Here is a 23,445-nt window from a genome sequence, read left to right as displayed (position 1 = left end):
CTCATGATTAGATTGAGGTTGTGCATTTTTAGGCAAGAATACCACAGAAATGATGTTGAGCCCTACTCAGGGTGTCACATGCGGGTGGAGATGCCACTGTGCTTTCCAATTTCATCATGTGCTGAAGGTGTCTCCCCATTTCTCCCTGTAAAGATACTACCTTTTCCACTTGTAATTTATACAAATCTTGTGGGAAGGCACTTTGACCTGTTTCTACTAAACACCTGTTTAGTAAGGAGACTAGACCTGTTTTTTACCATTATTTTACCTGCTAATTCTAGGGTCCATCAGTAGTTCTTGCCAGCTACAGTTATTACTGTAATGTTTGCCTAATGGTGATTTTCTGTTTTTCTTATCCCTTCTACATTTATTCATAGATATTCTGCTTACGAAATATCTGTCCTTTCTCTCACCAGCCTCTTTTATTTATTAGTTTTACTATGTATTTATATGAGTATGAAGTTGTGGATATTTATCTTATTTCATGGGTATTTAATATTATCAATATTTATTTTGTCGCTTAGATCGTAACAGCTTTGGTCACTGGGCCAAACTACCTAGCATTTTGCTCCAGGTGGATCTGGTTGGCACCATTTCCTGCTCTGATAATTCCTCCTTTTGAGAACGTTCTTAGCTGACTCTCTAGGATGGGTCCTGCTGGGAGCCTTGCTGTCCCATCACCTGTTTCCCTGGGTCCCTGCATGGGGATGGCACTTCCTGTCTGGTTGACCCTGTTATTTTCTGGTTTCCTGCCTGAGATGTCTTCCCCCATAGCACTTCCAAAAGTAACAGTTTTTTCTTGCACAGTGAAATTTGTTTAATCAAGTTTTAGCCACTGAGAATCATTTTCTACTTGAAAGCTTTGACAGCTCGAAAATGAATCCTTAGACTAGACCAGTGTGAGTTGTGTCAGAAGAGACGATGATGCTGTTGTCATCGTCTCAGAATAAATTTACCTCGTTTTTGGTATCTCTCTTATCCTTTCAAGCCCGTCATTCTATAAACGTGAGCTGGAGACTGTGTCCCTGTCTTCCCCTCTGGCAGTGCCGCCAGCTTCTTAAGGCCTGATGTGAGCTCCCTGCTTCCTCGGTTATCAATGACTGACGCCCTTTCCTGTTGATATTTGCTGAGTGTGGAAGAATTCAGGCTAATGGGGAAGAACCGAGTTCACCAGCTTTTACAAGGTCTAAAAACGGATACAGTATAAATAAGTTTTCCCAAGGAAGGAACAGGGTCCCATTTGTTTAGCAAGCCTCAAAAAACCTTTCATAACCTTTAGGATAAGAACAGACAGCTTTAGGGAACCGGAAAGAGGCCATCTCGGTTTTCATTTTGTTTGATCTTAAGCCCACAGTACTGTTCCTCCCATCTCCGCTCAGGCTGCAAAAATCAAAGTTCTTTGTCTATCCTCACTTTTGTCCAGCAGACAGCCCTTCACTTGATTAAGTGCGTGAACTCATGTATTAAACCCTTTCTTTTGCCTTCTTTTAAAAGTACTGTTTTTTTTCTGGTTTTTTTTTTTGTTTTCTGTTTTTTTGTGTCTGTGCTTCAAAAACCGTGAAGGCAGATTTTCAGCCTAGTCTTAATTACAGAGACTTTTCTTTTATATTTAAAGAGCCCCTTAGAGGGTACATTAAAGTTAGTACCTTCTAAGGGAAGTTAGGGTGTGTTCCCTCTAACCTGTTGTACAAACACAGATGGAAGGACAAGTATTTCCATGAAGAAGCTTGCTGTCTACTGATGAAACAGACTTTTTTTTTCTCCTTTACTTTTCAAAACTTTGCACATTCAGACACATTTCTTACCTTACACATAAAAGAGACAATATTCCTCTAGTTGATATTACGCCTTAATTTATACAGAGAGAGGGCAGGATATAAAAGGGCTTTCCTGAAGCTTAAACTTCTTTCTGTGACTTGAAAATACAGCATATGTAATTACTATTTTTCATGGACAGTGTCATTTCAGAGAAGGAAATGTGGAAAATGCTTACCTCAGTGTGATGAGTTATAGATTGATATTTTATTTCACAGTATAGATCCACTGATATTCTCTTCCATTTATTCTGAGCAGCAGGACATCTAACTGAATGAAGCAGGAGACTAGGCATCAAAGGATGGTCTTGCAGGAGAAGGTGAAATCCCAGCTTTCCTGACTCGAGTGACTCTGTTCTGTTCTCAGGGCTGAGCCCAAACTCTTGGCGTGGATGCCCAGCAGGCCTCGCCTGCTTCTCTCTGCGTTTATCACAGGTCTTAGTGCTAGGCTTTGTCTCGTACTATTTACTGGGCCTAGAACACCGAAGGAGACTTTTTTACAGGCGAGGCAGGGGACAAGGAACTGAGTGCCCAGATTGGCTAAAGGGAGTTCGACAGTAGGGTCAGGCAAGGAGGGTTAGGTCAGCTCTCAAAGGAACAATGAGGCTCAGAAGTGTCCTCTCTGTGCAAGAAGTACAGAGGAAACACGAACAAGAGACAACACAACACTGGAGAAGCCGCACTCTTCTCAGGTGAGAAAATGCAGAGGTGGTAATAGCACTCTTTGGAAGCCAGCTGGTCCAGCTCCCTTACCACAAGATTCCACCTAGGAGCTCAAGAGATGGGTTGTCATAATTGAAGAGAGTCGTCAAAAGGGAAAGACTTTCTGGTAGAAGTAGGTTTGGTCCAGATGAAGAAGGCCATGGAGAAACAATAACTACCATTACATAAGCAGTTGCTTCATGGAACAACTCATTCCATCTACCAAGGACTCTTTGAAGGGTGTGCTGTTACTAGCCCCATTTTACAGATGGGAAAACTGAGGTTTTAGGAGGTGGGAAAGTTGTGGAGAAAAGCATCAGAGCCCTGTTGTCTGGCTTTGGCCCACAGGCCCTAACCTTCCTAGTACAGTGTTGGCCTGACCAATGGAGAGCATGTATAGCCCATGGCAGCTAGAACTACCATTATTATTTTTACAGAACTGGGTAGTCAGTGCTACTCTGTGTATTGTGACCTTTGACTTGAAGCCTTTCTGGAAGCATCTGGCAGGACAGTGACACACTTGGGGAACATTCAGTGATGGCCTCACTTCTGAACATTTCCAGTGGTTGACTTGACTTTCGTCTCATCTCTGGGTGAGTCTCTGTTAAAAGAATCCCAAAGCTATTAAATGCTGTAGTGTGTTACAGCCTCAGTGCCTTAGAGTCTGAGATAACTTCCTTATCCTTATTTCTCTGAAGATATATCTATTCATTCTTTCATTCACTAAACCAATATTTATTGAGTACCTACTGCATGGAAGGCATTACTCAAAGTGCTCAGGGTACAGAGACTCTCAGGACATGGCAGAGTAGAAGGATGTGAGCTCATCCCCCTCACAAAAACACCAAAATCACAACTAACTGCTGAACAACTATCGATTAAAAAATGCTGGAAGCTATCAAAAAAGATATACTATATCCAAAGGCAAAGAAGAAGCCACAACAAGATGGTAGGAGGGATGCAATCGTGATAAAATCAAATCCCATACCCATCAGGTGGGCAACACACAAACTAGAAAATAACTATATGGCAGAAGTTCTCCCACACGAGTGAAAGTTCTGAGCACCACGTCAGGCTCCCCAGCCTGGGGGTCTGGCATCAGGAGCCCTCAGAGCATCTGCTCTGAAGGCCAGTGGGGTTTGATTGCAGGAATTCCACAGGACTGGGGAAAACAGAAACTCCAGTCTTGGAGGGTGCACACAAGGTTTCGTGCACACCAGGACCCAGGGGAAAAAGAAGTGACCTCTTAAGAGCCTGGGCCAGACCTACCTGCTGTTTATTAGAGGGTCTCCTGTGCAGGTAGGGTGTGGCTCTGGCTCACTGCGGGGACAAAGACACTGGTGGCGGTAGTTCTGGTGAGTACTCATTGGCGTGAGCCCTCCTGGAGGCCACCATTTTCTCAGCAAGACCTGGCCCCACCCAACAGCCTGTAGGCTCCAATGCTGGGACGCCTCAGGACAAACAAACAACAGGGTGGGGACACAGCCCCACCCATCAGCAGAAAAGCTGTCTAAAATCTTCCTGAGCCCATAGCTTCCTGCTAAACACACCCCTTGACACAGCCCTGCCCACAGGAGGGACAAGAACCAGCTCCAGCCACCAGTGGGCAGGTACCAGTCCCTCCCACCAGGAAACTGGCACAAGCCCATTGAGCCAGCCTTATCCACCAGGGGGCAGACAGCAGAAGCAAGAAGAAATAAAACCCTGCAGCCTGTGGAACAGAAACCACAATCACAGAAAGTTACACAAAGAGATGGCAGATGAATATGTCCCAGATGAAGGAACGAGATACCCCAGGAGAACAACTAAGTGAAGTGAAGATAAGCAATCTACCTGAAAAAGAATTTTCATACACCACAGTCAAGTGGGATTTATCTCAGGGATGCAAGGATTTTTCAGTATCTGCAAATCAATCAGTATGGTACACCACAATAATAATTTAAAGAATAAAAACCATATGATCATCTCAGTAGATGTAGAAAAGTTTTTGACAAAATTCAACACCAATTTATGATGAAAACTCTCCAGAAGGTGGGCATAGAGGAAACACACATCAACATAATTAAAGGCCGTATATGACAAACCTACAGCTAATACCATGCTCTGAGGAAATGCTTTCAGCTTTTCACTGTTAAGATGAGGAAAAAGACAAGGATGTCCACTCACCACTTTTATTCACCATAGTTTGGAAGTTCTAGCCATGGCAATCAGAGCTGAAAAAGAAATAAAAAGAATTCACATTAGAAAAGAAGGAAAACTATCACTGTTTGCAAATAACATACTATACACAGAAAATCCTAAAGATGTTACCAAAAGACTACTAGAGCTCATCAATGTATTTGGTAAAGTTGCAGGATACAAAATTAATACACAGAAATCTGTTGCATACACTAACAACAAAAGATCAGAAAGAGAAATTAAGGAAACAATCCCATTTACCATCGCATCAAAAATAATAAAATACCTAGGAATAAACTTACCTAAGGAGGCAAAAGACCTGTACTCAAGAAACTATAAGATGGTGATGAAATAAATCAAAGATGACACATACAGATGGAAAGATATACCGTGTTCTTGGATTGGAAGAATCAATATTGTCAAAATGACTGTACTACCCAAGGCAATCTACAGATTCAATGCAGTCCCTATCAAATTACCAATGGCATTTTTCACAGAACTGCAACAAAAAATCTTAAAATTTGTATGGAGACACAAAAGGCCCTGAATAGCCAAAGCAATCTTGGAAAAGAAAAACAGAGCCAGAGGAATCAGGCTCCCTGACTTCAGACTATACTATAAAGCTACAGTCATCAAAACAGTATGGTACTAGCACAAAACCAGAAATATAGCTCAATGGAACAGGATAGAAAGCCCAGAAATGAAACCACGCACCTGTGGTCAATTAATGTACAACAAACGAGGCAAGACTATACAATGGAGAAAAGCGAGTCTCTTCAATAAGTGGTGCTGGGTAAACTGGAACACTACATGTAAAAGAATGAAATTAGGGCTTCCCTGGTGGCACAGTGGTTGAGAGTCCGCCTGCCGATGCAGGGGACACGGGTTCGTGCCCTGGTCCGGGAAGATCCCACATGCCGTGGAGTGACTAGGCCCGTGAGCCATGGCCTCTGAGCCTGCGCGTCTGGAGCCTGTGCTCTGCAACGGGAGAGGCCACAACAGTGAGAGGCCCGCGTACTGCGCAAAAAAAAAAAAAAAAAAGAATGAAATTAGAACATTCTTTAACACCAAAAATAAACTCAAAATGGATTAAAAACCTAAATGTAAGACTGTACACTATAAAACTCTTAGAGGAAAACATAGGAAGAACAGTCTCTGACATAAATTGCAGCAGTATCTTTTTTGATCCGTCTCCTAGAGTAATGGAAATAAAAACAAAGATAAACAAATGGGACCTAATTAAACTCAAAAGCTTTCGCACAGCAGAGGAAAACATAAACAAAATGAAAAGACAACCCACAGAATGGGAGAAAATATTTGCAAACGATGTGACCGACAAGGGAGTAATCTCCAAAATATACAAGCAGCTCATGCAGCTCAATATCACACACACAAAAAAACGCAATCAAAAAATGGGCAAAAGATCCTAAATAGACATTTCTCCAAAGAAGACATACAGATGGTGAAGAGGCACATGAAAAGATATTCAGCATTACGAATCATTAGAGAAATGCAAATCAAAACTACAATGAGATATCACTTCACACCAGTCAGAATGGCCATCACCAAAAAGTCTACAAACAATAAATGTTGGAGAGGGTGTGGAGAAAAGGGAACCCTCTTGCACTGCTGGTGGGAATGTAAATTGGTGCAGCCACTATGGAGACCAGTATGGAGGTTCCTTACAAAACTAAAAATAGAGCTATCATATGATCCAGCAATCCCACTCCTGGGCATATATCCAGAGAAAACCATGGGTCAAAAGGATATGTGTACCCCAATGTTCATTGTAGCGCTGTTTATAATAGTCAAGACACAGAAGTAACCTAAATGTCCATCAACAGATGAATGGGTAAAGAAGATGTGGTATATATATACAATGGAATATTACTCAGCCATTAAAAAGAATGAAATAATGCCATTTGCAGCAACATGGGTGGACCTGGAGCTTATCATAGTAAATGAAGTAAGACAGAGAAAGACAAATATCATATGATATTGCTTATATGTGGATTCTAAAAAAAAAATGATACAAATGAACTTATTTACAAAACAGAAACAGACTTAGAAAACACACTTATAGTTACCAAAGGAGCAAGGTTGGCCGGCAAGGGGTGATAAATCGGGAGTTTGGGATTGACATATACACACTACTATATTTTAAATAGATAATCAACAAGGACCTGCTGGTGGCTCAATGGTTAAGAATCTGCCAATGCAGGAGACACGGGTTCGAGCCCTGGTCCGGGAAGATCCTACATGCTGCAGAGCAACTAAGCCCATGCGCCACAACTACTGAGCCTGTGCTCTAGAGCCTGCGAGCCACAACTACTGAGCTCACGTGCCACAACTACTGAAGCCCACACACCTAGAGCCCATGCTCCGCAACAAGAGAAGCCACAGCAATGAGAAGGCTGTGCACCGCAACAAAGTGTAGCCCCTGCTTGCTGCAACTAGAGAGAAAGCCCATGTGCAGCAACAAAGACCCAATGCAGCCAAAAATTAATTAATTAATTAAAAAAAATAATAATACCTGAGAAATGTACAGTATGACCTCAAAGGAAAAAAAAATACTAAGCACAGGGAACTCTGCTTAGTATCCTGTAATAACCTGTAAAGGAAAAGAATCTGAAAAAGAATAGATATATGTATATGTATAACTGAATCACTTTGCTGTATGCCTGCAACTAACACAAATTGTAAATCAACTATAGTCTAATTTAAAATAAAAATTAAAAGAAAATGCGAAGGATGCAGCAGTGGAAAAAAAAGAGACCCTGTCCTCAAGGGACTGGGTGTCTAATGAAGAGCTACTATGCTAGAAAGACAAGTACTGCATGAATAGATATAAAATCATAACTTAAGGGCTGGGGGTGTGATGATTGCAGAAAGAAAAACAAAATAGAGTTAGGGGATAGCTAATAACAGGGGTTGTTACTTCAGGCACTTGGGTCATCTGAAAGTATAGAAAAGAGAAACCAAGAAAACAGGTTTTTCAGAGTTGCTTGAGGAGGGAACAAATGGAAGGAGGTGGCCAGTGTGTTACTGTTTTATAAAGAAGGAGGAAAGCCATGAACTCACCATTCCTCCAGGACAAATCAGGAGAGTTGTTCTCTTCTACAAAGAAGTCTCTGTCCTGGCTTTCGGCTTGTCTGGTGTCCATGCAAGTGTTTGCACCGTGTGTGGTGTGTGGGAAGCGGAGGAAGGTGGGTCCTTCAGGGCCCCCTCTGGGAGCACAGCAGGCACAATATTCACGTCACCCGAGCCAACCGGGCCCCCAGGCTGGCTGACTTCCAAATCCCTGGCCATGTCGGCCTTTGAATAGCAGCTGACACACAGCAGCCAGCTGAGCAAGTATTTTCACAAGAGGAGAAACACAACCCCAGCTTGCTGCAGCCTGTGAGGCAGACAAAACATGCAAAAGAATCAAAAGGAAAGGAGGGAAGAAAAAAAAGAGGGGTGGGAGAGGAGTGAAGAGAGCCTGGGATCGCAGCCTTAATCTTCCTGCATTTCCAGGCAGGATAATTTGGAAGGAAGGCAGATATAAAAGTCAGGGTTGTGCTCAGGGAAAAACTGCCAACAACTTCACGGCTCTATGAAGTTGGAACCACGATCAAAACAGCAGCTGCAGACCAGATGCTGACTTTCAGGGAGTGAGCATCTCCGCTGCCTGGGTCCCCTCTGAGCTCCAGAGCCGGAGACTGCCGACTTTCTCCTGAGAGCCTCCAGCCAGACAAAGAGATGCTGTGGGGCCAGGATGGGGCGGTGGCCCTCAGTGAAAGGACTGCGGTGGGGAGGATGGGATGGGGGTGGGAAGAAGAGCAGAGAGATCTAAAACTTTCTTAGAACAGAGGCTGTGTGAAGCCCTCAAGGAAATCTCAAGGTCCCCATTGCGCCTATAGGGAGGCAGGCAGCTGAGGCGTGAGAGGGAGCCTGGTCCCAGCAGGTGGTCCTGCCGTGGTGAGCGGGGTATCTGCCTTGGGTTTGGTGCCTCGGGCCCTGGAACAGGAGCCTGAGCTGACATTCTGTAGGAAAAAGAGGGCAGGAAAAGCCACGGAGAGAAGGAACAGGCAGTCAGTCAGGAAGGGGAGGGAGCTGATGAGCCCTGTGCTAGCAGGCAGGTCACCATGGGGACAACCAGAGCATGATCCCACTGGGGACCCTGGCAGTGCACAGAGCCCACATGCACCTCAGCATCACACCCCCGGCTCAAGGAAGCCCGGTTTATCTTCCAACCCCCATCTGCTGCTGATTGAGGTCTGCCCTTGGGGCACGTTGGGAGGGTGGACCCCAGTTGCCCGCCTGACCCTCTTGGACTTGAGCCAGCGTGGGTGCACAGGGTGAGTGCTGAGCACTGTGGCCAGCGTCCTAGGGTAGTAAGCGTGCCCTCGGCCGGCATCCACGGTTCGGCATCCGCGGATCCAGCCACTCACGGAACTTGTACTGTGTTTACAGTCCACGGTTGCTTGAATCGTGGATGCAAAGCTCGCATATACAGAGGGGCAAATGTGGGGCTTGTGCATCTGCAGATGTTGGTATCTGCTTCTGGTCCTGGAACCAACGCCCCACGAGTACCGAGGGAGGACTGTGTTAATGATGGTCAGCACTTGCGCTTTCTCTTGTTTTGTGGATACAGAAACTGAGGCACAAAGAGTTGATGTCTCTTTTCCAAGTCCTCGTCTCTAGTTTATGATGGGTCTGGGGTAAACACAACGAATAATACCCCTACTTATGATGCATACTGTTAGCACTTTTTTTTTAAAGTGCTAAACTCGATCTTACTCTCTAAGCTGTTTGCTTTTTTTCTTAGAGGCATTTCTAAAATTTTTAAAAGATGGTATTTATTTTAAAAGATGGCACTCTCTGAACTAACCCCACTCACCTTTTGACTTGCTTTCTCTGCAGTTCTTCACATTATTTGATCAAAGGCACAAAAAGAAAAATGCAACAGTCTCATTTTTCTCCATCTGCACCACCATCAGCCTTATCCCAGGGGGAGCTCTGGAGCATGAATTGCACAGTAGTCATCTCCTCTAGGGGCAAGACAGACTGTTAGAACTCCCGTGTTGACCCAGCAATACCATTACCGGGCATATACCCAGAGAAAACCATAATTCAAAAGGACACATGCACCCCAATAGTCATTGCAGCACTATTTACAATAGTCAGGACATGGAAGCAACCTAAATGTCCATCAACAGAGGAATAGATAAAGAAGATGTGGTACCTATATGCAATGGAATACTACTCAGCCATGAAAAAGAGTAAAATTGGGTCATTTGTAGAGACGTGGATGGATCTAGAAACTGTCATACAGAGTGAAGTAAGTCAGAAAGAGAAAAACAAATACCGTATATTAACGCATATATGTGGAATCTGAACAAATTGGTCTATACGATCTTATTTACAAAGCAGAAATACACAGATGTAGAGAACAAATATATGGATACCAAGGGGGAAGTGGGGGGGATGATTTGGGAGATTGGGATTGACATATATCCACTACTATGTATAAAATAGATAACTAATGAGAACCTGCTGTATAGCACAGGGAAGTCTACTCAGTGCTCTGTGGTGACCTAAATGGGAAGAAAATCCAAAAAAGAGGGGGTATATGTATATGTATAGCTGATTCACTTTGTTGTACAGTAGAAACTAACACAACATTGTAAAGCAATTATACCAATTTAAAAAAAAAACCTCCCATGTTAATTTGTCATTGGCTACAGACTGCCCTCCAGGCCAGGAAGCTCCCATCAACCAAGGGTAATTCTCCATAGAAGGGAGAAATTGTGAGCCCTTACAACTCAGCGTTTGCAGCACCTCGGGGCTGTGGTGTTCTTGGCTTGGTAAAGGGGGTCTAGGCAGGCTGCCAACCACATCTGCCATGGCAGCCAAAAGAGTTGGAAATGGAGAGTCAGTGGACTGATACATTGTCTAAGGAGCAGTTTATGTCATATGCAAATCATATTACATTATATTACATTATATTATATTATATTATATTATATTATACAAACCTCAGGGCATGGCACTAAGAGAGCATCATTATTTGATTAGATTGAATTACAGGATAGCTCTGGAGGGGGACATAGAGGTCATCTAGTTCAGCCCATTCATTTTATAGAAAAGAAGATTTAGGTCAGAGTAAACCCTTACTGGGAACTTATCTCTTGCTTGAATTCAAGCCAGCTCATATTTATTGAAAGCCTACTATGTATAAGGCACAATTTCAGCAGACACAAAACTCAGCCTCTGCCTTAGGCCTTAGGAGTTTACAGTCCGGTAAAAGATAAGGGACTAGAAGAAAGAAATAAGGTGTATAAATACGATGCAAATCGAAGTTCAGATCTCACCCCAAGAGCAGTACAGATTAAGTGCTATGGGCACTTGAAGGCAAATGCAGACACACAGAAGGATGGTTTGTGCTTGTCTCACAGTGGTGGAGGAGGGGAGGGCTTCATCCCAACTAAGGAAAAGGAAAATACCCTGCCAGCTCTTCTAGTTGGGTGAGGCGGAAAAAGATAAATATGCAAGTAAGGTTCTGGGAAAGGGGGAAAATCAAATAAACAAGAACAAGCCATCTCTTTTCAAAATGTCATTTCGCCTTAAATGCTTCTTCAATTCTCAGCCTGGATGGGCAAATTATTGAAAGTTTCACTCATTAAACAGGGTTATTTTGAAGTAAAGGCCAAAGGTCCTATTTATTTTGGAGGAAAATGGCGAATCCAGCCCACTCTTCCCTTTTGGCTCAGGCATGTTTCAGTACTGGAGTGATTTTATTTTCTAAATTGTCCTGTGATGCACTGACATGGGTATTGTCCCACCCACTTAAATTAAAAGATGTTCTAATATTCACCCAGAGTTTATGCATTGGCCACTTTGGACAGGATCTAAGAGTAATTCATTCATTCGCTCAACAAAGCATTTATTGAGAGCCCGTTGTATGGGAGGCCCTGCCATGGGTGCCAGGAATACAAGCATGAGAAAGGGGCTCTGAACCTGCCTGCAGACGCTCACCATCTGGTCGAGTGAGACAGATGAGCAGTGGCTGTACACCCTAAAATAGAGCTCTGCCCCAGACGTCTAATAAAGAATCGCTCTGGGGATATTCAAGGAAGCTTCTATAAAGATATCGACCCTAGAACATGAAGGGGGATCAAGATGGCAGAGTAGGAAGACCCCGAGCTAACCTCCCCCCATGAACATGCCAAAGTACCACTACATATAAAGCAGATCTCTCTGAGAATGACCTGAAGATTAGCAGATCAGCTCTCCTATAACAAAGGCTATAAAGAAAGAACCACTCAAAGTCAGGTAGGAGGCAAGGAAAAGTGATCTCGTCCAGACCCACACCCCTACTGCATGACCCAGAAGAGAAGGGAGTATCACAAGCTCCAGGATCCTCCCTGGGAAGCAGGAGGTTCGAGCCCCATATTAAGCACCCCAGCCCTGGGGTCTGGCACTGGAAGTTGAGCCCCCTCGGCTGGATGGAAAACCAGTGGGGCTTACCAGAGGACTGTAAGAAACCAAGACCCCACTCTTGAAGAGCACACAGACAGATTTGCTTGCTCCCTGCCCCAGAGCAGAGGCAGCACCCCAGGAAAAGACACAGTCCGTGCTCACTTCAGATCCAGCTCTCCCACCAAAGCCACAAAGGGCACATGCAGACTGCATAGGGATGCACACAAGGATATTCCTTCAAGATCAGGATAGATAACTTTTTCACTTAATTTAAGAGAGACAAACAGAACTAGTCAAAGTGAGAAGACAGAGGACTCTATTTCAAATGAAGAAACAAGATAAACCCCTACTGAAACACAGATAAATAATTTATCGGATATAAAGAATTCAAAGCAATAGTAATAAAAATACCTTGATACAAATGAAAATAAAACCACAACTTTTCAAAAATCTGGGACATAGCAAAAGCAGTTCTAAGAGGAAAGTTTATAGTGATACAGGCCTACTTCAAGAAACAAAAATCTCAAACAACCTAACTTTCTACCTAAAAGAGTTAGAAAAAGAACAAACAAAGCCCAAAGTCAGCAGAAGGAAGGAAATAAAGATCAGAGAGGAAACAAAATAGAGATCAAGAAAACAATAGAAAAGATTAATGAAACCAAGAACTGGCTTTTTGAAAAGAGAAACAAAATGGATAAACCTTTAGTCAGGTTTGCCAAGAAGAAAAGAGAGAGGACCCAAATAAACAAAATAAGATATTAAGGTGGAGAAGTAACAACTGATATCACAGAGATAGAAAAAAATCGTAAGACAATACTATTAACAGTTATGCCAACAAATTGGACTACATGGAATAAATGGACAAATTTCTAGAAACCTACAACCTACCAAGATTAAATCAAGAAGAAACAGAAAATTTGAAGAGACCAATCACTAGAAGTGAAATTGAATTTGTAATTAAAAAACTCCCAGCAAACAGGGCTGGATGTCCAGGGCTGGATGCCTTCACAGGTGAATTCTACCAAACATATAAAGAAGAGTTAATGCCTTTATTTCAAAAACTATTGCAAAAAAATTGAAGTGGAGGGAACACTTCTAAACTACGAGGTCAGATTTACAATTTACAAATTCTAAGAGGTCACCATTACCCTGACACAAAAACCAGACAAAGGCATTATTAAAAAAAAAAGAAAATTACAGGCCGTTATCCCTGATGAACATAGATCTTCAACAAAATATCAGCAAACTAAATTCAATAGTACATAAAAAGTCTCATACATCGTGATCATGTGGGATTTATTCCAGGGGTTATGGATGTTCAGTATCTGCCAATCAATCAGTGTTTTACAGTACATTAACAAAATGAAAGAATAGTCATATGATCGTCTCAATCAATGTAGAAAAAGCATTTGACAAAATTCAACATCCATTCATGATAAAAACTCTCAACAAGATGGTATAGAGAAAACACACTTCAACTTAATAAAGACCATTGTGATAAAACCACAGCTAAATAACATTATACTTAATGGTGAAAAGCTGAAAGGTTTTTGTCTAAGATTAGGAACAAGACAAGTATGCCTATGGTTGTCACTTCTATTTAACATATTATTGGAAGTCTTAGGCAGAGCAGTCAAACAAGAAAAAGATATAAAAAGGCATCCAAATTAGAAGGGAAGAAGTAAAACTGTCACTGTTTGCAGATGACATGAAACCATATGTAGAAAACCCTAAAGACACCATCAAAAAACTATTGGGAGTAATAAATGAATTCAGTTAAGTTGCAGGATACAAGATTAATATACAGAAATCTCTTGCATTTCTGTACACTAATGATGAACTATCAGAAAGAGAAGTTAAGAAAACAATCCCATTTATAATCAAATCAAAAAGATTAAAATACCTAGGGGTAAATTTAACCAAGGAGGTAAAAGACCTGTACTCTAAATACTATAAGACATTGAAGAAGGAAATTGAAGATGATACAGATAAATAGATATCCCATATTCATGGAATAAAAGAATTAATATTGTTAAAATGTCCATACTCTTTAAAGCAATCTACAGGTTTAAAGCAATCCCTATCAAGATACCCATGACATTTTTCACAGAACTAGAACAAATAATCCTAACATGTGTATGGAGCCACAGAAGACCCTGAATAGCCAAAGCAATCTTGAGAAAAAAGAACAAAATTGGAGGGATCACACTCCCTGACTTCAGATTATACTACAAAGCAGCAGTAATCAAAACAGTATGGTACTGGCACAAAAACAGACATATAACACAGCTCAGTGGAACAGAATAGTGAGCCTAGAAATAAACCCACACACTTTTGGTCAATTAATCTACAACAAAGAAGGCAAGAATATACAATGGGGAAAAGACAGTCCCTTCAATAAGTGGTACTGAGAAAACTGGACAGTTAAATGTGATACTACATACAAAAGTAAAATGTATACGTGTGTACACGCAACACGCAAAATGGAATATTAGCCATAAAAAAGAATGATATTTTGCCACTTGCAACAACATGGATGGTCCTGGAGGGTATTATGCTTAGTAAAATAAGTCAGACAGAGAAAGACAAATACTGCTTGATTTCACTTACATGTGGGATCTACAAAATAAAACAAGCAAAACAAACAGACTCACAGATACAGAGAACAAACTATGGTTTCTTGCCAAAAGGGTTAGGGGTGAGGGAGATTAAGAGGTACAAACTACTAGGTATAAAATAGATAAATTACAAGGATGTAATGTACAGCACAGGAAATATAGCCAGTTTTTTATAATAACTTTACATGGAATATAATCCATAAAAATATTGAGTTACTATGTTGTATACCTGAAACTGATATAACATGGTAAGTCACCTGACTATACTTCAATAAGAGAAATTAGAAGAAAATCAGCAACCTGAATTTCCCTTAAAAAAAGAAGAAAAGATTTTGTCCTTAGTTGAAACCTGAAGTCCTAATGAAGTGTTTACATCATCCTTCTTTATTTTCTTTTTAGCAAGTATCACTGAAGGAAAGTTACCTTTTAAAATTTTGTTTGTTGGTGTTATCAGTCGCTCTCCTCTGTCATCTAAAACAGCATTTCTGAACCTCTTTTTCATTATTACTATTGCAAGGAGCCTTTGTAGACATTTTTTTCTTAATCACTACTCCCCATGATTTTTCTCCCTGTGGGAAAATTATACATGATATAAAGTTCACCAGTTTAGCCATTTTTAAGTGGTTACAATTCACAACTTAAGTGGTACAGTTCGATAGCATTAAGTACATTCACAGTGTTGTGTAATTATCACCATTATCCATTTCCAGAAATTTTTCATCCTCCCCAACTGAAACCCTGTACCTATTAAACAATATCTCTCTACCTCTTCTACCCCCATCCCCTGGCAACCACTATTCTGCTCTCTGTCTCTGTGAATTAGCCTGTCCCAGGTACCTCATATAAGGGGAATCATACAATATTTGTCCTTTCGTGTCTGGCTTATTTCACTAAGCATAATCTGTATTGTAGCATCTCTCAGAATTTCATTTCTTTTTTTTATGGCTGAATCTCCCCAAGAAATTTAATGCCACATATTAAATCTATTTATGTACTGTGGACCTTTGTAGGGCCACAAACCGTTGTAATATGTAAGATTTTTCTACCTCCCAAGAACCAGGATTGCCCCATTGAGATGTCTGCATTAAAACCTGAATCCCCTGACCTTGTTGGTCTTGTTCTCTGCTCTGTCCCCAGCTGTTAGGACATCGTGGGCACTCAACAGTCATGTGTTGAATACTTCTCAAGCTCCTTCCACAACCCCTCCTTATATTTGAACCCACAAGAATTAAAAATTGCCCCTAGCGTAATCACAGGTGCATCACACTCAGTGTCTTAGCTGTGCACACCCTTCTCAAGGGCCCTGTGTTTGCCTGCTCTTTCCAACAGAAGTGAAGGATTATGAGCCTCCATTCGGTTCCAAGGTGCGGGAGCATCCCTGTGTCGAAAGCATGAAGGACAACGTGTTGAGAGATCGAGGACGACCCGAAATCCCAAGCTCCTGGCTCAACCACCAGGTAAGGAGTGACTGTTGCGAACGGCAAGTAAAGTTCATCCGGAGTAATATCTTAGGTAGGAGAGAATTCCTGGCTATTGGGCATCAATCTGAGGCAGGTCCCTTTGTTTTCCATGACCCTGTTCACTTTTCTTTACAAAGAAGTTTCAGTAAAGTGGGATGACCTTGTTATTGCACGTTCTACCCACCATTCAGAAAGGGCTCACACAGAATCATTTGACGGGCATTTGTCATATTGTCCAAGCCGTCTTGCTTCTGAGTTAAAATGTTTTGTTTGCAGCCTGTGCCACTCACCTCTTATAGGGAGTTTATGTTTTGTTCCCTTCTGGGTTCCAACTGTTTTCTTCTGGGAATCTTCAGCTCTGGCAGGAAATACTTAGTGAGAAAGAAGGGGTGTTTGGCAGCCAGCTGGCCTGCAAGGGGCTGCTGTGCACTCAGGCTGCGGCAGGTGTGTCGAGAAGGAGGCTGGGATAAAGGAAAGCACAGAAGAGCAAAGGGCAAGGGAACAAATAGGAAATCTGTCTTTCCAGAACTTCCTAATGGCTTCTTTTTTTTTTTCTTTTTAAGCAATGGTAGGTAAGGCCATCCATCCATAGCAGGGCAGTGGTTCTGACATACAGGGAGACCTATCCAAATTCTCCTCATCAAAATGCCCCCAATCAGAGGAAAAGAAGGAGGCATAGGTTGTGAGAGCTGGGGACTGCCAGTCACAGCAGGGAAGAGCCGTGAATGAGGGAGAGGGGCCTTGTGCCCATAGCTCACTGACAAGACTGTCCTTTCCATTGACGTAAACCATTTATGGCCGCCTTTGGCTGAATTCCCTTACCCAGGGAAGGCTGGGGCTAAGTCATAGGTTTCCTAAAGGCAAGGTAGATAAGTCAGATAAAAAACAGAAACCACAAGTCAGGTACAATCAAGGAGACAGATGGAGCAGGAAGCCTGGTGTGTGCCAGCCCTCGCCAAGAGCCGCTTCAGCGGACAGACCCTGATAAAACCAGGGGAGAGCGTGGACCAGGATGTGGCCTAGGGCTTCTCCCTGGGTTTCAGGAAAGCCTCTTTGGCTTTGAAAATGCAAGACTATTTTGTGTTAACTCTGAAATCAGAAGGCACTAGTATTGTTTCTTTCAAACTCTTGTTGCCTCCTCTGCTGTACAGTTCTTCTAATGAAGCCATTATTCATGATGATAAAATTCTGGAAAGAATTTGCATAATACATTTTTTCTCTTAATGAGATTTGTTGCCCTATTTATTTCAAGTTAATGCTTAATATTTAATTTAATTTACTGCCTGTAATTACAGTGCCAGAGTAAAATAAATGTTACTTGTGTACCAACAATAACACTCCACTCTTAACAGGGCCATCAATCAATACCACCAATTAGGTGAATTACACAATTAATTCAACATCATGAACTCACTCACAGGGCGGGAAGGGAGGGTCAGGTTCCTAGGTGTGTGGGGAAATTTGCTGGTTAGACTGCAGACAGGAGAGTGCCATTCTCAGGGCAGAGTGGGGAATGATCCATTCCACCTGGCCACTCGTGTGAGGGGACACCAGTGATAGGGTTGGGCCTCTGATTGGCAAGAGCACAGTCTGTTTCCACCTATTGGGCTATCTAGTTAATCCGTGCCTGCTTTATTTCCAAAAAATGACTTGAAATAACAAAAATATTTGCAATGCAAAATAAAAATTAAAGCCATGAAAGAAGACCCTTGTCACACATTGTGGGCAGCATTTTCTGGATGGGCCTTTTGAATGGGGGCTTTATGGGGTTAGGTTGAACTCTCTGAAACAGTCTGCAGGACCTACAAAGACAGACAGGGCCCAGCCTGATGCAGGAGAGGAGGGGCCTAGCAGAGGGTCTCCCCAGCAGCTGCTGGAAGATGGGACTTGAACCCAGAAAATGCAACCAGACCAATGCCTGGACTTCACTCAGATATTCAGTCCTGTTTACATAGGAATGTGTACATGATTCCAGCTCTTAAGACTCTCTGGAGAAGGCAAAACCATTAAGACAATAAGCAGATCAGTGGTGGTCAGGGCTGAGGGGGGAGGAAGGAGGGGTGACAGGTGGAGCACAGAGGCTGATTAGGGCAGTGGCCTTCTGTGGATCCTGTGATGATGGACACATCTGCCAGAATCCACGTCCTGTACATTACCGTGAACCGTGTTCTGGTTGACTTTGGTCGATAGTGACGTGTCAGTGTTGGTTCACCGATTTTAACAAATGCACACACAGATGCAAGGTGTTGATGGCGGGGGAGGTTGTCCGAGAGGGTGGAGGGCGTATATGGAAACTCTGTAATTTCCACTTGATTTTGCTATGAACCTAAAACTGCCCTCAACAGTAAAGCCTAAAGCTATGCCCCTCCCCACCAAACAGAAAGGTGTGAAATGGCATTAGAAGCCCACTTCACGGGAATTTTCAGGATTGGGGTTGCTGCTGTGCCCCAGGAGCCTACTGGGGGGCCTTGTGCTGTGTCTTCATTTCCCCACTTCCTATGATCAGATGGCCCCGGAACGCTGGCCGCCTGCAGCTGCAGTTAGATGGTGCTGGGGACTGGCCTGCAGGCGGGGACAGAGCGACGGCGGCAGAGACAAGGCAGGGGCTGCCTTGCCTCCAGGAGCCGCCATCCCCTCTCAGAGGCCTGTGGACCCTCTCCCCCTGCAGGGCATCCAGATGGTGTGTGAGACGCTGGCCGAGTGCTGGGACCACGACCCCGAGGCCCGGCTCACGGCACAGTGTGTGGCCGAGCGCTTCAGTGAGCTGGAGCACCTGGACAGACTCTCGGGCAGGAGCAGTTCAGAGGAGAAGATTCCCGAAGACGGCTCCCTGAACACTACCAAATAGCTCTTCCAGCGGCTGGCCGAGTGTGGCTGCCCCTGTGGCCAAAGAACAGAGGCAGCAGGAAGCTGCCCCTGAACGATGCTTCCTGGAACCCCGGGGCCGCTCCCTCCCCCCCGAGCTGGGGAGGGGGTGACAGGAAGCGTCCTATGTCTTTGACTTTGTCATAGGATAAGCTGTGTTAGCACTTCCTCAGGAAATGAGATTGATTTTTACAATAGCCAATAACATTTGCACTTTATTAATGCCTGTATATAAATATGGAATAGCTATGTTTTATATATATCTATATATGTTTATATCTATCTATACGGCCATACTCTAGAAAGAGGTGAGGAAAAAGATCAAATATGCCCAAGAAATGGGTTGGATGGGCGAGCTTGGCACTGAGCACAGAAGGAAGGGCTCTGGGGCAGCCTCAGCACTTGGCAGTCACTCGTGTGCTGGGCCTCTGAGCACACAGGGGTTGGGGGGGGTGCGGGGGGGGGTGCGGTCTTTGCCTTCAGAGAGAGACTCCAGGTCTCAGAGCCTGCTGTGGCCAAGTTGCACTTGCTTTTGCAAAGTAATAATTCCCTGTACTGGGTCCTGTTCTGGCCATGGAGCTGATTGGAGTCGCACTGTTTGGGGACCAGACCCTGGGGTCCCCGTGTGCCATCATCTCTCCTGGACTTGTCACCGGAGCTTCACAACCCACCTCTGGTTTGTGAACCTCCTTCCTCAGCTAGTTCAGAAACTTTGCTCCATTTCTAATTGCTTAAATGTTTTAAGCCCCATGTTTTACCTTCACAGGCTACAGAAAAATCAGGACACATTTCCCCACCCGTGAAATTGCCACACGTTCTACTAATGAGAAATTGTTATTTTTTTAAAAATTCCCCCCCCATACCTATGTTACTGTTCCCTGTTTCCTAAAAGGGAATAGGTCTCCCTTCCAGGTTCTTTATGTTTAGTTTTTTTATCACTCTTGGTTTCAGTCTCCAGCTTTCTATGCAACACTAGTAGGTTCTATGCTCTGGGCTTCAGGGGACTCGAGCACATTTTGGCCAAGGGGAAAGTATTTGAGCAGCACAGCACTGCCACATCAGGAGTCTCCTCAGGCACTCTGAACGTGTGTCTTGCTTGGCCAGCACGGTGTTTAACAAAATCGAGGCACTTCTTAAATACTTGGAGATTTTGCAAAAAAAAAAAAAAAAAATTTGGATCCTCAAGTAAGACTAAAGAGCAAATGGTTTCCAGTTCTCTCTGGTCCACATCATTCACAGACGCAGGTGTGGACACTCTTAGAAAGCTGCTCACTTCCGCCATGAACGTTTGTGTTTTCCACCCACCCCCACCCCAGTCTGGGAATTAAACCTGCTTCCAACCAAGGGCCCCTGTGAGAAATGTGCGTCCACGCACTCCTTCTCTGGCTATAGAGTATGATTTTGATTCCCTTCCTGGGGTTAAGATTTGAAGCTGGCCTTCTTTTGGACTAACGGGGACCTCCTCTGGGTGTTCCCTGTTAACCCAAATCCATTTTGCTTGTACTTTAAGAGCTTCCCCCTCTGCTTTCAGAGGGTGCTCTTTACTCCAAGAAACTGTTGTCATTGTTACTGGTCTCAGTCACACCTGCCTTCCCAACCTTTGCAGAATTTGAATGTGGGACACAGGAGTCCCACGTACAGTTAGGAAATCTGTGTCCACATGGACAAGAACAAAGAATGTGCTTTACTACTCCATAGGAAACTCGTTAATCCACAAACAAGTGTTAATGCTGCAAATAACAATTTTTTAAAAATGTTTTTGAAGCTTATTTTCAGCCAAATAGGATTATTGGAGAGGGACTGGCAGTGACCAGCTCTACTTGGGTTTTGGAAGGTCTCATCTCATTGGGGTTTTGGCAGATATGCTGAAGTTTGGGATTAGGTGGAACTTTTAGGAACCCTGCTCGGGGGGGTGGGCTGAGAGACTTAAGGTAGTTTGACCCGCAATGCTGCGGAAGTGCCCAGAAATCCCCTGCACTTTAGGGCTGGTGAGGCCGTCCCAATAGCTGTTGCTCATTGACCTCTAGTGGTGAATTTCTAGAATACTAGTCCATTATGGGATCTTCCAAGAGTCAAAAGAGCTTTATCACTTCTGGGTGGTCATCAGCATAAACTGGAATGTAGTGTCAGATGATACTGTGGCTTGTTTTATGTTTGTTTCCCTTATTCAAGAAAAAGACCAAGGAATATCATTCTGTAGTTCCTAAAAATACTGACTTTTTTCACTACTCTACATAAAGGGAAAGTTTTATTCTTTTATGGAACACTTCACCAGTACTCATTTATTAAAATAGGAATGTGAATGCTGTATACTCGTTTTATATCAACTGTGTCAAGCACTTATTTTCATTCTATGCATTGTTTGTCTTTTATATAAATAAAATGTTTATTCGATGGAATAAAACAAAAATACTCAGGTCAGCTTCCTGCCTCCTGTTCCTATTCATAGGGGTCCACAAGCCTCATTTGGTTATTTTGCAGTTTGCGCAGAAAAAGCCACAAGACAAATGCTCTCCAACTTTTCCATAGTCACTGTCTTCTTCAACTGACAGTGTCAGGTCCCTGTGTTTTTTTTGTTTGTTTTTTTGCTGTACGCGGGCCTCTCACTGTTGTGGCCTCTCCCGTTGCGGAGCAGAGGCTCCGGACGCGCAGGCTCAGCGGCCAAGGCTCACGGGCCCAGCCGCTCCGCGGCATGTGGGATCTTCCCGGACCGGGGCACGAACCCGTGTGCCTTGCATCGGCAGACGGACTCTCAACCACTGTGCCACCAGGGAAGCCCAGGTCCCTGTTTTTAAAAAAGCAATCACTTCAGTACTGGGAAATGTGGCAGATGCTGGTGGTGGCTTGCCCCTTATCCCAGGTCCGGCACGGTGTCCCTCTACATCCCCGACCACCATCTCCCCTGTCCCCGGGTCCCGAGAGCGGCCCGCATCCACACATGGCTTCTCGCGGGGTGCGCCGCGGGCTCCGCGCATGCCCACTTCTCCCTCCCCACTCCTCTCAGTTAACAGGCTGCTGCTATCTCTCCCCTCCCCCCACCCCGCCATGTGTCACGCTTCCTCCCTCTTCCTTTCTACCCAGTCACCCCGTCCCACTTGGAGCTTTTTCATTGAGGTATAATTGACATACGAAATTGTATGTTTCAGGTATACAACATAATGATGCAATATTTGTATGTACTGTGAAATCACAGTAAGTCTGGTTAACATCCGTCATCATACAGAGTTGCAGGATTTTTTTTTCTTGTGATGAGAACGTTTAAGATCGACTTTCTTAGCAACTTTCAAATACGCAGCACAGTATTATTAACTATCGTCACCATGCTGTCACACATTACATCCCCAGGACTTATTTATGTTATAAACTCTAAGTTTGTACCTTCTGACCCCCTTCACCCATTTCATCCACTCCCCACCCCCTGCCTCTGGCCACCACCAGCCTGTTCTCTGAATCTCGTTTTCTTTGTTTTTTCCAATTCCACATGTAAGTGAGATCATATGGTATTAGCCTTTTTCTGACTTATTTCACTAAGCGTGATGCCCTCAAGTTCTGTCCATGTTGTCACAAATGGCAAGATTTTATGTTTTTATGGCTGAAAAACATTCCATTGTATACATACGCCATTTTTTTTTATCCATTCATCCATCAATGGACACTTAAGTTGCATGGTTATCTTGGCTTTCATAAATAATGCTGCAGTGAACATGGGACGCAGATATGTTTTCAAGTTAACGTCTTCACTTTCTTCAGATAAATACCGAGAGGTGGAATTGCTGGATTGTGTGGTAGCTCTATCTTTAACTTCTTGAGGACTGTCCACACTGCTCGCCTCCATAGTGGCTGCACCAGTATGTGCACTCCCACCAGCAGTGCACCCACCCCACAGCTGCAACAACCAGAAATGTCACCAAACATTGCCACATATCCTCTGGGGGACAAAAATCTTCACTCTCAGCTGAGAATCACTTAGCTGGATGATGGGGTCCTGTACTACTGCGGGCATTAGTTGTAGTGCTGTCTTAACTAGTAGCTTGGCAGTTTTAGAGGTTACTAATTTTAGCAGTTTCCTGCTCCTCCATTTACCACCTGTGTGACCTGGGCAAATTACTTACGCTCTCCATGCCTCAGTTTAATTATATGTACAGTGGGATCTTACAGGCTTCATCCCATACCAGTGACCACTGTGGTAAGGAATACTGGTGTTGCGTCTTGAACTTGGAAAGCCTTCAGTGCATACTGGCCAGTATTCGGTTGGTTTAGTGTGCCAGGGCTGCTTTCCAAAGAGGCCGATACTGAGATACATCCTAGAGGGCGTTAACAACACAGAGAAGTGGACACACACTG

At 43.5% G+C, this 23,445-nt stretch overlaps 1 protein-coding gene across 1 annotated transcript in view; it reads left to right on the top strand.

The window, feature by feature from the left end:
- TGFBR2 (transforming growth factor beta receptor 2) overlaps positions 1-19,538 on the top strand; it is a 92,117-nt gene extending 72,579 nt beyond the window's left edge. The window contains exons 6-7 of the mRNA XM_030830033.2: positions 16,106-16,233; positions 18,905-19,538. Coding sequence (XP_030685893.1) covers positions 16,106-16,233; positions 18,905-19,084 — 308 coding nt within the window. The 3' untranslated portion in view covers positions 19,085-19,538. The remainder of the gene's footprint in view (positions 1-16,105; positions 16,234-18,904) is intronic.
- Positions 19,539-23,445: the final 3,907 nt, after the last annotated feature.

Source organism: Globicephala melas, chromosome 11 (assembly GCF_963455315.2).
Source record: "Globicephala melas chromosome 11, mGloMel1.2, whole genome shotgun sequence".
Taxonomy (NCBI): domain Eukaryota; kingdom Metazoa; phylum Chordata; class Mammalia; order Artiodactyla; family Delphinidae; genus Globicephala; species Globicephala melas.
Note: the sequence above shows the minus strand (reverse complement) of the source record. Positions and strands in the feature narration are given on the sequence as shown.